The 15170-nt window shown below is 39.5% G+C and overlaps 1 protein-coding gene across 7 annotated transcripts in view; it reads right to left on the minus strand.

The window, feature by feature from the left end:
• Positions 1 to 15170, minus strand: part of MAP3K4 (mitogen-activated protein kinase kinase kinase 4) — a 104143-nt gene that overhangs the window by 66215 nt on the left and 22758 nt on the right. For 2 of the 7 annotated variants that reach the window (XM_014066765.2, XM_014066764.2), the window contains exon 1: positions 4959 to 5270. The exons of 3 other annotated variants lie outside the window; for them this stretch is intronic. In XM_014066765.2, coding sequence (XP_013922240.1) covers positions 4959 to 5032 — 74 coding nt within the window. In that variant the 5' untranslated portion in view covers positions 5033 to 5270. Of the gene's footprint in view, positions 1 to 4958; positions 5271 to 15170 lie in introns of those variants that run through there. 2 more of the 7 variants (XM_014066768.2, XM_014066767.2) reach the window with 1 other exon arrangement.

Below are 15170 nucleotides of genomic sequence, written 5' to 3' on the forward strand. Positions count from 1 at the left end.
GAAAGCTTGAAGAGCAAGCTCACTCTTCCCCAATCATAGGGTTAGGGTGAGCATAGCTTCCAGTCAATTTAAATGCTTTTGTATGGAGGATAATTTGTTTTCAGAGCGCCAGGAATTTTTGATACTGGTTCTATTGTCTTTTGTATTGTTGTTTTTGTAAGAAACCCAGACTTATAATACATAAGATAGGTCACAATATAAACCAAATAAATAAATAAATAAATAAATAAATAAATAAATAAATAAATAAATAAATAAATAAAGTAAGTAAGTAAGTAAGTAAGTAAGTAAGTAAGTAAGTAAGTAAGTAAGTAATTAAAGGAAAATTCAAAAGTTTGTCCATAATTTGTGCCAGTATTATCCACCATGAAAACAAACTGCCTTGTATGCAGGATGATCAGCATTTCACTACAGATTTTTTTTGTATTATATATAAGTCTAAACACCCATACATTTACATTCTCAATTTGTAGTTACACAAGCATCAATTATAGTTTCATGATTTATCAGGCTCCAAATGTTTGGGAACTAAGCCAGCTGAGAAACATGAAATTGGTTTCCAAGACTAGCCTTTCTCATCTGTGAAATAATCATTGAGTAACTGCTAGGAAGTTTCTAAGCAATAGCATCTTGATCTCTTACCAACCAGCTTCTCTGAAGAAGTTAGCACTGTTGCACAAATCTTTTGTGGACCAGGTGCACTAATATTAGAACCCTGAATCACCCTATCCAACTGATGTATAATAGTCATGGACAAAGAACATTTCTTCACACAACAACTGCATGATTAATCTATGGAAATTACTGGCACAATAAGTATGTCATAAGCTGAATTTAGTTCACAGAGGTTTATCAATAGTTCCTGGCAATGATAATTGTGGCAAATCCATATTGTGAGACAATATGTCAATAAACATTAATTGTTGAATTTTGTCCTGCTGCCCTCATGTTCTCTTATGGGCTTTTCACAAGCTTATGGGTTTCTCAGAAGAACTTGCCTGATCTACAATGAAAATAAGAATCCTTTGATTGGTTTAGCAAAAATCTGCAAAGTGATTCAATACTATATAGATTTTTATATGAAAATACTGTCCTACTTCACTCACCTCACTAAAGTTGGGATTCTCTGTGCTAGTAACTAAGGGTATTTCAGTGAAATTTGTTTCTGAAGCACAATATGCAAGATTGCACTATCTAATAGGGCTGTGTAATGCTTCAGCATGTGCAGAATCATGACCATAGCACTCTTTTGTGACTCACTGAAATAGTCTGTCTACAAGATTGTGCTACTGCTGTGAAATGCTTGAAACAGAGAAGTTTCCTTTAACAAGGTGCAGCCAGGTGCTGTATTTGTACTCACAAGCACTCTAAAGTGCCCCTTCCAAAGCAAAACCCAAGCAAAATAAACAATGCCACAGCTGCTGAATATTAGGTCTGAAACCATACAGCTATTTCTCTTCTACCTATTTTTAATTCCAATTCTGTGATTAATAAAAATAAAAGCACAATCATAAAATAAGGATATGCAAATTCCTCTGTAGTGTGCTTGGGGTGAGGGTTAATTAAAACATGATAAGAGTTAAGACAAAAAAGGTGAATGGAACAAGGGTAATAAGTTAATACAATTTAATTTCTATTCAAATGGAATGAAATTAAATTATCTGATTACAGTTAACATTTGTCATTCCTTATGTAGCTGATTGTTTTTACAATCATAATAGAGATTACAATTTGCAGAGAACTGGAGGAGAGGTTCAGGGAATCTCCACATATGGATTTATTGGACTGCATGCAGTGCTGGGCATACATTACGCATTCTTTCTCATAGGTTTGTGAAACTTTGGCACAACAAAATTTCCTTCCCTCATAAGAAGATAGGCTTGAAAACAACCTAACATATTATTCTCAACAGTTTAAATATTTGCATCTCTTTCAATCACTCAACAACATCAGAAATTTCAGCAGCAACAGGCTAAGTAGATCCAATCTATCAGAAAAAAATGCTTCCTTTTCATCACTTGATAAAGGAGGACACCAACACTGAGCTAGCATTAAACTGATTGGTTCACACACTGCCTAACTCCAAATGACTTTATGTGGTTTGTAAACGTTAAAAGGCAATGCAACAATCAAACAAAAAGCACACAAGCTATGTGAATCAAGAAAAAAAAAACAGTTCCTCAGACAAAATCCTTCTTCCAAAGTCTGGGAAAACAGCCAGGCTTTTAAAGATCTCTTGAACATAATCAAGGTGGAATTCAGGTAAATTGGAGGGGAGGACATTGCAGTTCCAGAAGGCAGATGCTTTGATAGAAAAAGAATGTTTCCTGGGTCCCGATAAATGTTTACTGTTTAATCAAAGGGATAATGAACACCCTCTGGTGCAAGAGACTTCTCCCCACACCCATTCCACTTGGACAGGCCAGAAGCATACTGAGATTGATAGTATCAAAAACCACTGAGAAAGCAGAGAGTCAGGAAAGATGCATCATCCTCATCCCAGCTCCATCAAAGAATATTAGCAAATAGGACTGATGCTGTGTTTGTAAAATATGCTAATCTGAAACCCAACTGAAATGGGTTCAGATAATCTATTTCCTTCAAACTCCTGTGCATGTTGCATGCTCAGTCACCTTCACAATAACTAAGGGAAGGTTGGACACATGGATGAAAATTGTCCAAAATTGAGTGCAGCAATGGCTTCTTGATAAAGAGGTACACAGATAAGCCATACATACAAGGGGTTCATCTTTCTTTCTTTTCTCAAAATGTACCTACTTATTTTAGAATCCATCCTGTACTGACAATGTACAATGCTGGATTCTTAAAAGAAGGCATTTCCTGAGTACCTGTTGGTGAGAAGTAACATGAATCAACAGGATGTTATCCAAGTGAGAAAAATAATTGCTTGGGAATTACAAAGATTAATGTAGCACTTTAACAGTCAGCTGGAAGTCTGAAAATATCAGAGCCATGAAATAATTTTCATTCTCACTTCCCAAGACCAATTCCGACTAACGTACATTAGTTATGCAATGCAGTATAGTACAGTACAGTGCAAAGAAATGATCACATGAAGCTCACAATTAGATTCCAGAATCCATAATACATATCTTAATGTTACTGAAGTTCTGGTTTGTGATGTAACAAAAGGTTATCTTATCAATTTTTGGAAGAAATAACTGATTCTAAGATTAAATACTACAGACTCATGTTAATTTACCTAGCCAGTCATGGAAGTTCCCTCAGCTGCCCATGACAAGCCACTATTCCTATCCTTAATCATTACATATGTGGCTATGCACAAAGTAAAATAAGAACTGGTTTATATTTTCTTCCAGAAAATCTGGAACTATAAAGAAAGATATAAACAACGAAGCACTGCACATTTTCAGGAAACACAGGGAATTCAGGTGAAATAGCCATTGGATAGCTATTTGTCTGGAACGGTATAGGGTTTCCTGCCTAGGCAGGGGGTTGAACTAGAAGACCTCCAAGGTCCCTTCCAACTCTGCTATTGTATTGTATTGTATTGTATTGAAATCAGTAAGCTGAATGGCAAACATATCCTTTCTATAGTGAAAGGTGTAAGAATCCAAATTGCAAGAGCAAACATAGAAAACAGAAGAGCAGATTCACTTTCCATGGACCAAGCTTTTGAGACTAGATTTATTTTCCAAATAATCACCAAACACACAGTTTGAAAGTCATTTTCTGAATACCTTTTAGACTGCATTTCCAACACCCTGCTTTAAAAAGAAGCAGGAAAAAATGCATTTTTTTCAACTAATTCAGTTTTATGTATTCTTTTTTTCCTGCCTGTTGAAACTTAGTGGGGGAATCAACTAGTTATTGGCACTTGAAATCAGAACTGTACTTGACAGAAAATCCAAAATACCATTCTACTACTGCAATATTTAGTGAAAATTGCATTAGAGGCATATGAACAAAAGATATGAATAGCGGGAAATTAGTTAACCTGTTGAATAAAAGAGATCAAATAAATTCATAAAAATTAGAATATAAACTTATTTACAAACCACAATACTAGATCTGATTAACAAATTTAGTACATTTGAGTTTTTGTAACATAAGCATCCAATTTATTGCATCAATGAAATGAATTTCAAAATAACGAAGACCTTTTTCCTCTTTGTCCAAATGTTCACATCTGAATCTATTTCCTCAGTAGCATTTAGGGCTGAAGAATTCATTTAAATGCATTTATGCAATCTATACTGCAACGCACATTTCATATTTTTAAAGGAAACCTACACCCCCTTCCTTTGGTGTAATTATCCCTGTTGCAGCACGCCGGCAACAACCACTAGAAAATATATTGGCTTCAGAATTTTCCCTTGTAAAGAAAAAAATAGAGAAGAGATTGAGGGATTTTCATGCTAAAAGCACAAGAACTACACCCTTGATCTGTTGCATGCTGCCTTTAGACTATGACCCACTGAACTTCTGAATAAGCTCATACAGGATGGGACTGTGGCATGTTGAAATGTTATTTACCGTATGAACAATGCAAAAACGAGCCTGAAAAAGATCTTCCGGGGGAGGTAAAAAGTACTGGTTTCAATGCATTTCAATGCATACAGCCAACATTCGTTGCAAGAGGGTAATAAGTAACTGCCTATTTTGGAATTCCTGTTCTGCAAAGGCAAAAATAAGACTTTACGTTCTACAAAAACCGACTCACAGCAACCCTCTTGGCTGAACGCAGAGCAATGGTAACAGGGTGCTTTTGGGTTGGCAAAAGGGCTAGTCTACTCTACCAAAAAAAAGCATCTAAAAAAGCAACCCCTCTTGCAGAAACAGCAAGGCAGGCGGAAGCCACAGAAAGAAAGTTACTGAAAAGGCAGGCGAGGCAGCTGTAGGAAAGGGGGAAAAACCCGAGCAACTTTCTCTCTTGCTAATGCATTAATTTTTTTGCAGTCCCGTCCGAATCTGACCTGCTTGCCGAGCAGCTGCACTCCGGCTTTGGCTCCTCCATGGCTCTGACGGAGGCGGCGGCGGCGTCTTTCATGCGTGCACCAGGGCAGGCATGGCAACCCGCAGGAGCTCTTCCGCAGCCCGGCCAGGCGACCAGAGCGAAGGAGCGCGGGGGGGCAACTGACCGACAAAAAGAGGCGATGTCACCCACTCGCTTGCTCACGACCCGGCTGCAGAGACCCAACTGCGCCGAGCTGGCTGTGCAGCCGCCATCTTGGAAAGAGGCTCCAAGAGGAGCGAAGCCGGGAGCATCGCTCGTACGGAGAGCGTCTAGGGACAAAGCCCTCCACAGGCGCTCTCATTCGCTCCTTGGAGCGGCAAGTGGAACGGGACGCCACCCGGAAGGAAGAGGAAGGGAACGTCCCATGCAGGAGTGGAGACGAGGCGGCGCGCGTCTAGGAGGAGGAGGAGGACCGGACCTCTCTTTCCGCTCGGAATTCCTTCCTTTTGCAAATCCCGAATTGCAGCTCCGCCGTGCGCAATGCCTACCGAAGGATTGCTGTTGCAGCCGCGTGCTGCTTGGTGGCTGGGCTCCTGTCCGGGAGGCTTTCCTTATCTCAGGGATAAGGAGAGCCAGGTAAGGCTAAAAGTAGAATAAGTGGCATAGACAGGAGACGGGGATTTTAATTATTCATTTATTGGAGGACAGCAGTGGGGGAGAAAAAATCAGGTAAGCGTCATATCCTTAGAAATCAATGCTTGCCTCATTTACTCGGAGGCAGCGTCACTGACCTCAGCAAGGCTTACTCATTGATCCCGCTGGATAGTTACCTGCTTGGACGCAGTGGGGTTTTCTTTTTAGTGTAAACACGAAAAACGCCGCTCAATATTACGTAATTTATGTCTTATGATTTATCCCATTCGATTATGGGATCTAAACTACCATCAAACATCCCATGTTTGATGTTTCAAAAAATAAATGCACATTTAAGCCTTTTTTTATACTGCACAAGTATAAAATTTATATTGAACAAGCAAACAATCCCTAATTATCTCTTGTGATCATGAAAATTTGTCCTGTTACTACAGGAACTATTGCACTTTCCCAACCTGATATCCTTCGAATGTATTGGAACCCAGTCTTGGCCCTGATTTTAAAAAATCGTATTGCAGACGCTAAATTTAACCAGACTGAGAAAAAGTAAAGTGCATATATAGTCCAACAGGGATTAAAAATCTATTTATGTACAGTAACACACAAAGTATTGGCCTCAAGATTTATATAAATGAAATCATGCAATCTTTGGAATGAGCATACAATGAGGTTTTTTATCCTTGCTTTTTTCAAAAGCCTTTTTCTGTAAACAGAAGTGTAAACTATAAACAGAAGTGCAGTGCATATATGATTAACACCTTTGATATAATGATGAAATGGGAGATTTTTGTTTTTATGCAAAGGAATACCTCTTAATGTTACTAATGCATTCTTTTTTAAAGACTTTTTATTCCACCGCTATTTTTATATTTTAAGTCAAGGTAGGGAAAGTTTATTTCATAACTGCAATCTTATGAGGTAGGCTGGACACAGATAGTATGATTGGCCAAAAGTTACCCAATGAGTACCTGTAACTGTAACTGAGAACCTGAGTCTCTATTTCTAATCCCAAGTGCCAAAACACTACACTACAATAAATTGGCTCTCCAATAGGATCCAATCAAATGCCTTTTTCCTTGTATTTCCTTTGCCTTGTATTCATCTCACCTTTAAGGATATTGCCTTGTACTCTCAATTTCTACAAGTGGGCTTTAAAAAAAAAACCTTACTGTATCTATGGCATGTTTCTATCAGTTGAGATTGAAATTTGGTTTAATGTGAAATCCATTAAGTAGATCATAATGATCTTTCTAATGAAAAAAGTGTCCCTTTTTATAAGCAGTAGAAAAAAGTAATTCACAAACCTTTTGTAAAAGAAGCATGACTGCCTCTTTATTTACATCAATGCAATTATTAATTTTATTACTTTCATTTTACATTACTAAAGTCAAACTAATGGAAACTTTCAGTCTTTCATCCTTATTGCACAGCAAGGATTGAATGTTCATATAAATATAAATAAACCTGAAACAAACAAACAAAATATAGGTGTACACTTTCTGTCTAAGCTTATACAAATCTACTACTATAATCAGATTCTCAAATATATTATTTGCAAGAAGGATTGGGGAGAATAAGAGCAACTTTAGCCAGCATCCCTGCAAAATTATGTCTGTTCATGTTGGCTATACTGAATTACATAACATTATTAGTGTATACAGCATATAAAGACATCGTTTATTTTAACCATAATTTGTTGAACAAGACAATAGCTTAGTTCATAACTACTAAGCCATTAACCAAACTATATGCTTAGCTATAACTGTCCAAGCCACATTATGGCTTACTAAAATCCATTGGTATAAGGAGCTTCCTGTTTTCCTGAAGAGTAGCTGCAGACATTTCAAAAGGCAGGGAAAGAAGTTCCTATTGTAGTAACTCATTATAATTATTATTTTTGTATAAACCACTGTGAATACCCTACCAGGGTAATGGCTCATTAAACAAATTATTAGATCAGAAGCTTTTTCCAGTTCATGCTAAAATCAAAGGATTAAGATTTATTATCACTTCCAGAAGGTGCTCTGTCTTGGAGAGGAAATGCCAAATACCCATAGGTAAGTTACTCTAAAACACAGGAAGTTCAGCTGAGGACAAGATGAAAGTGAAAGGTGGATACAAAGTTGTAAAACTAAAAAGACTCTAAAGACCGAAGTTATTCTTTGCTAGTAAAACCATTGATCAGAAGTTTTATCCAGGGATTGGCTGATGATATGCCTGCTTTCTGCCAGGGTTCAAACACTGTATCAGCCACTAACTTTTCATGCCTTCCTAAAGTGTCATTATGAAATAGTTGTGTAGTGAGCTTCAATGTACTTCTCTGTGCCAGCAGTTAATTATAAAATAAAGTGTAATGTTGTTATAGGTCAACACATAGTTATTTTGGAAAAAATCTATGTCGTGTGTTATTCTGGCAGTTTGGTATCTAAAAACAAATCAGCAAACAATTACTCCTGTACGCAAACATATTAAAGCAGTGCTGATATTTTAAAAGCCATCAAACATTCTTAGAAAGAACTACAGGGTTAGACAAATGAGCAAAATGGGTGTGTGTAAATTGAATTGAAAATAAATGGTAGTTGGGTTATTCAAAAAGCTTAAAGATAAACATGGATTTCAACTAAGCGAACCATTATTTATGACTAATATTCTACTCACTACAGCAATTCACAGATTATTCTATTTCACTTTAATGAATTTTTTTAGAAGAATATCCTGTCTTTCTGTCGTAAGCTCAAGGTAGTATAAGTACTCTTCCTCCTTTTAATTTTCCCCACAGCAACAATCCTGGATGCAAAGTGACTGACCAAAATCACTTGAGGTAGAAAGCTCTACTGAAGCAATGCAAAAAGGGGTGGAACATCTACTCACTGCTTTCAGAAGTACAAAAATACCTTAGAAAAAAGCAAAAGGGTGGTTCTGGGGAATCCCCAAAAGAGCAACAGTAGTGATTAAACCTGATGAATCAGGTTTCAACATAACATGCCAATTGTTATTAGGAGAACAGAAAAGAGATAACGGGCATGCTCTTTAATTTGCATGCAGACCGGTTGCCCTTTTATTTCTAAAATTCTCATCTTTTTTAACATTAAATTTAAGAGTAGATATTCCTATATTTGAATTTGGTGTAGTGGTTAAGGCATCAGACTAGAATCTGGGAGACTCTGATTCTATTCTAGTTTTGCCTTAGGCACTAAGCCAGCTAGGTGATTGTGCCAATCACTTTCTCTCAGTCTTAGGAAGAAGGAAATAGCAAACTATTTCTGAAAAATCTAACCAAGAAAACTGCAGGGATTTCTCTCGAAAATCTCAGAGAATTGGAGATAATTGAATACAGGTAGTGCTTGACTCTGGCCAGAGCCAAAGACATCAAAAATACAGTCCTCAACTTAAAACAGTTCATTTAGTGACCTTTCAAAGTTACGGCGACACTGAAAAAAGTGACTTATGACCATTTTTCACACGACCATTGCAGCATCCCCATGGTCACATGACCAAAATTCAAATGCTTGGCAACCAACTCATATTTATAACTGCTGTAGTGTCCTTGGGTCAGGTGATCACCTTCTGACAAGCAGTCAATGGGGAAGCCAATTTCACTTAATGATATTACTAACTTAATAACTGAAATGATTCACTTAACAACTGTGGCAGGAAAGGTCATAAAATAGGGCAACGTTCACTTAACAAATGTTTCACTTAGGAAGAGAAATTGAGAACTACCTGAAGAAGGAAAAAAAAATCCTGCTTTTGGTCTCATCCATTCTGCCACCATTCTGAGAAACAGTTTTAACCCCCAGTCCCCACAGCTGGCCTGAAAAACAGATGGGACAATCAATGCAGCCTCCAGCTGCCTAAGACACTTCAAAGAAATGGCTGTCACGGTTCCAAGCTCTGAGCCTCACCGAAATTAGGAGGCCACACAGCAAGCAGAGTCACACCCCTTTATTCCGGCACAGAATCTCAGCACGAAGTGAGTCTTAAGTCAGTGCTATGAGCGTCTGCCATCCAGACTCCGGAACTTTCCACCCCTCTCAGATGTTCTGGAACACCACCGGCAATCACCTTTCATGTCTTCAGCATTCACGCCTTAGCCGTCGCTGCTTCGTTGTCTCTTGTTGGATTCGGGTCCCATTGCTCCACCATGCACCCTCTCCCGTGAGTCCCTCCCCACCATCCCTTTCATGACAGGCCCTCTCAAGTGACAGGGCTTCCCCCCCCCCTTCCCCATGTGTGGCAACCCGGAAAGGGCACACAGGCACTCTCAGCCACCTCCATATTGGAGGTTGACAATGGCATTGAACCATTTCACAGTATTTTGTTTGGCATTTAAAAGGTGTTTTGTCATCACGACTACTGCAATGTAGTCTAAGCACTATATATGTCTGTTTAGAGTACAGTATTAAAATAGTGGAACAGAAAAACAATGTAACAGCGACTTAATCACTGGGGGCAGTAAGACAGTGTTTCCCACCAGTAGAAAACAGGTCCATCCTTAAACTCTGAAGAAATCAAAAGCGAGTTTCCTTGTCCTCCATGAGTTTTCTTCATCTTAAACTGTACCTCACAGTTGCCTGTGTAGCAGATACTATATTGGGAGACCTCATAGAAGTGGGACAGATCTAGGAATACCACAAACATCACATGCAGACTTGTGAAAGTACCCTTTGTTTTTTCAATTATCTCAACACACATGTGTTGCACTAACAACCCTCTCTCAACAGAGGGGGAGGGATATGACACCCCCCATCTCCTGTTTGCAACACAGTCCTTTCCACAGTTCCAAGAAGATTCCACACCCATTTGCACCATACAGGTAACCCTGAGGGCACAGATAAATCTTCAAGTTTTCCAGATGACCGCAAGGAATATAAATCCTTTCATACTCCACCATTCAGTCAAGAACTGAAGAAGCTTCTTGGATGAGAAGTGAAATGTCTTCAAAGGAAAAAGCAAACAAAGTCCAGTTGCCTTTTCAAAAGCACTTTAGGGACAACCATGGCCTGGATATGAGTATCTCCATAGACACTAGTGACTGGTGTGTTGTTTTGTTGTGAGGTGCCAGCTCTTTCTTCAATTTTGGAAATAAATGTATTATTTCGATTTCTTGGTGGAATAGCAAGATAATACATCCAATGAATGTTTTGAAACAGTTCAAATGGCACTATTCTTTTTAAAAAATATAAAAAGGCAAGTAAGCCCAAGGACCGACTATGCTGAGTGTCACACAATGTTCTCTGACCAGATAGCAACAGTTCACATTGGTTTTGATGGCAAGCCCTATGTGTGTGTATGTAATCAGCAGGGACAGCTAATGAGTTGCCCTCAGGGTAGCATTGGCCTCTGACTCTTCTAAAGTTCAGTCAGCATGGCAGCTAGGTTAAGAAGTATGGAAATTGCAGTACAGAAATATCTGGAATACCATAAACTGTCACCTTAATGTATTTATTTATTATTAAATAGATAACCCACTTTTCTGCTTTTCTGAACCCACCAAGCATTTTACAACAAAATGCGAACTGCAGAATATGATATAAAACCTAATACAATTAAAACAAATTTAGCTATCATTAAAATCATTTAGCAATATATGATGCTTAGTCACTTCCCATTTGGCCTTCAGCAATGGACTCTACGTGGGAATGACCTAAAAAACATTCAGAAGCTTCTTTAGCAGAATGCAGTGGCATATGCACCATTGGTCAAGGTTCACCCATGTGATACCACTATCCAGCTGCCCTGGCTTCCAGTAGCCTTCCAGGTACAATTCTATGTGCTTGTTATTATTCACCTGGCACATAGCCAGGTTACCTCCTCTTTTCAATACAGGTAGTCATCAAAGGCCACAATTGAGCCCAAATGTTCTGTTGTTAAGTGTGACAGTTAAGTGAATTTTGTCTCATTTTATGAACTTCGTTGCTACGGTTGTTAAGTGGATCACTGCAGTTGTTAAGTTATTAAGTGAATCTGCTTCCCCATGGACTTTGCTTGTCCAGCCGCAAAAGATGTCCAACATGACCTCGAGACATTGCAATCATCATAAAATATGAACCCGTTGCTAAGCATCTGAATTTTGATCACGTGACCATGAGGATGCTGCAACAGTCCTAAAGTGTGAAAACCAGTCATGGGTCACATTCTTCCTTGCCACTGTAACTTCAAGTTGTCACTACACGAATGGATGCAAGTCAAGGATTTACTCTTGTCCATCCTACCAGATCCAGCAAAATAGACATTCTGCACGTCCATTCTATAAAAAAATATCATATACAAAGTAGTCCTCGATTTATGACCACTCAGTTATGACTTACCTAAAAAAGCAGACCTATGACCAGGATCCAAATTCTGACAGCCACACCCCCATCACAGTCACATGACCCCACTTCAGACATCAGCAACATGCCTACATTTATGGCTGGCTGCAGTGTCGTCGTGTCCCCGTTCCTTCCCCCTGCCCCCGGTCTCATGACTGTTTTTTACACTGGTCTCATTGAAAACCAGCACTTCTGGTTTCCAGCAAAACTGCATTATGACAAACAATGGGTTTGTTTAAAGGCTACTGCAAAGTCATAAAATCCTTTTACAATTGTTACGACTTAGTGAGTCGTACTATTTTTTTGCCACAGTGGCTAAACAAATCACTGCAGTTGTTATATGAATCCACATCGTCATTAATTAAATCCAGCTTCACCCACTGACCTTTGCTTGTTGGAAGTCTGCTGTGAAGGATCGCAAATAGAGATCACGTGGTCCAGGACTCTGCATCCATTGTAAATAAATAGTGGTTCCCTGTGCCTAAATTTTAATCATATGACTATGGGGATGTTACAACAGTCGAAAATGCAAGAATTGGTGATGTCACTTTTTTCAATGCTGTTCTAACACTTACAAATGAATGGATGTAAGTCAAGGACAATCTGTATTGTTATTTTTAATTGTCCTTTCTATTTATTAATCACCTGCAGTTATTTGTTTAAGCTATTTTCCCTCCTTCCCTCCCTCTCTCTCAATGAATAAATACATCTTTCTTCAATTAGGATTTCTGCTGTAACACATTCTTTCTGAAAGCTTATTGTTGCCATATCTGCAAAATTTTAACTCTGAGCCTACATTAGGCACCAAGAAAAACCTTTGACAGAAAGGATATTTTTGTTTTAGCACCTTCACCTTACTCCATTTCAAATCCGGGTGCTATTAAGTCACTGCTATTCTGGGAGACTTTAAAACATAGTACCATAAGGTCAGAGAATTCTTGAGCTTCATTCTCTCTTCTGCCAGCTGAAGAATTTGCCTCTACTTCCTGTCTTGAAAAGCTATTATAAATTACAGTACATCTTGCCTTCTTATATAATAGCTGTTTCTAATTTTTATTGGCAGATAAAGTCATGTAAACGTTATGCTATAAATATCAAAGATCTGATTCCAAAGCTTTGCTGACAAGACCTTAAACTTTTTAGGAGAGAGAGAGAGAGAGAATAAGAAGCATGAATGAGTTGAGATAAAGGGGAAGGAAAAAAATAGCTGGTTCAAAGGATGGAAATAGGCACCATATTTTTCGGAGTATAAGACGCACTGGAATATAAGATGCACCAAGATTTTGAAGAAGCAAATTTTTAAAAAAAGCTTTTGCACTCTGCAGACCTCCCAAAATACGGCCCGTTTTTTCGCAAAAACGGTCCCCTTTCCCCCACCAAATGGCATGAATAGCATTTAGGAGGCTTGTAGAGTGCTCCTGGAGGGTTGCCCCCCCCAAATGAGCAAAAAGCCTGTTTTTTGTCAAAAGAAAGGGGCATGAATAGCCTTTAGGAGGCTTATAGAGTGCTCCTGGGGGCTGGGTGGCAAAATTGAGCAAAAAATGATCTGTTTTTCACTAATTTCAGCCCTCTCCAGCCCCCAGGAGACTCTGAAAGCCTCCTAAAGGCTATGCACGGCCAGTTTGGTGAAGGGGGCAGGGTTTTGGAGGCAAAAAATGCTGTATTCAGTGTATAAGACGGATAAGTGTATAAGTATAGGTGCGTCCTATACTCCGAAAAATACGGTAGGTAGGTAAAATTCTGTTTATAAATAAATATTAACAGAATTCCTTTTCTGTTCTCTCCTTCCTTTAATTTATTTTGCTCACTTACTTTCCACACTTTTTTGCATACTGTCACTTATTCCAGGAGAATTAATGTGGTAGTATGTATATATAACAAATATATCTATATCCTTGAGGGTAACATTCATAACGAAAGGACAAGACTTCAAGGTAGTTTGAGATGCCAAGTCATTTTTTTTCCATACATGATTGTTGTATTCATGAAGCATATAGGGCGTTGGTACTTACCTGATAGGCCTCTTCTCATAGTGGGGGAGGAGTATCGATGATGGGTTGATCTTGTCCTCTTGTTGATTGGACTGAGTCAGATAAGCTCTTTAGGACACCTGGTCACCAGATACTGCCCAGTTATCAGCGAAGAACTTTATCCGACTTGTGGTGCCATCCACTCCAGACTTTTATTTTAGTTTCAAACTTTTATTGATTCATACCTTCAACGTAACAGTTTAACAACCAACATAACACTTGCTACATCACCATGTCAGGGAGGGGTTGGATACTCCTCCCCCACTAGGAGAAGAGGCATATCAGAGAAGTACCAACGCCCTTTCTCCATAGTGAGTGGAGGAGTATCCAGGATGGGACGTACCAAAGCCTACATGTCCCTAGGGAGGGTTACACATGAAGAGAACATGGCCAATTATGCCTGGTGGGGCATGTTCCCCGCCTTGTGAACAACCTGTAACACCCTGCGTCCTAACAATGCTTCTGCCGAGGCAAAGGAGTCCAACTTGTAGTTCCTCACAAATGGTGAGGGGGACGAGCACGTGGCTGCCCTACAGATCTCAGTCAATGAAGCCTGTGTGGCCCAGGCCGTAGAAGTGGCCATGCTTCATGTGGAGTGCACTGTGATAGGGCTCGATGTCTGCAGGACCTGAGCTTGGTAGGCCGTAGCAATGCAGGTCCGCAACTACCTGCCTATGGTGGTGGAAGTCACCTTGTTGTCCAGAGACCCCAGCTGGAAGGAGACAAACAGGGCTTCGGATTTCCTGTTCAGTTGGGTTCTTCTGAGGTAAATCCTCAGAACTCTCCTTACATCCAAGGTGTGCCACTTTCTCTCCAATGGGCAAGAAGGGCCTGGACAGAAGTTGGGCAATATCAGTTCCTGTGAGCAGTGGAAGCAGGAACACACCTTGGGTATGAAGGAGGATCCAACCCTAACACCACTCTATCCCGGTGAAACATGCAAAGGTCCTCCCTGGTGGACAGTGCTTGCAATTCGGATATCCATCTGGAGGACGTGATGGCCACCAGAAACACCACCTTAAGAGTTAAAAACTTAAGTGACACTGTTCGTAATGGTTCAAACAGAGCGCCTGTCAGAGCGTCCAATACCTTGTGCAAGCCCCAGGAAGGTACCTGTGTACCGTGGGCAGTTTCAGGTTGGAGGCCCCTTTGAGGAATCGCCTGACCATGGGCCCTGCCGCACAGAAGAACCAATGAGATGGCCGAGACCTGTCTCCTAATTGTATTGGGAGC

Source organism: Thamnophis sirtalis, unplaced genomic scaffold, assembly GCF_051295495.1.
Source record: "Thamnophis sirtalis isolate CommonGarterSnake01/CBP01778 unplaced genomic scaffold, rThaSir2_p1.2 scaffold_6, whole genome shotgun sequence".
Classification (NCBI taxonomy): domain Eukaryota; kingdom Metazoa; phylum Chordata; class Lepidosauria; order Squamata; family Natricidae; genus Thamnophis; species Thamnophis sirtalis.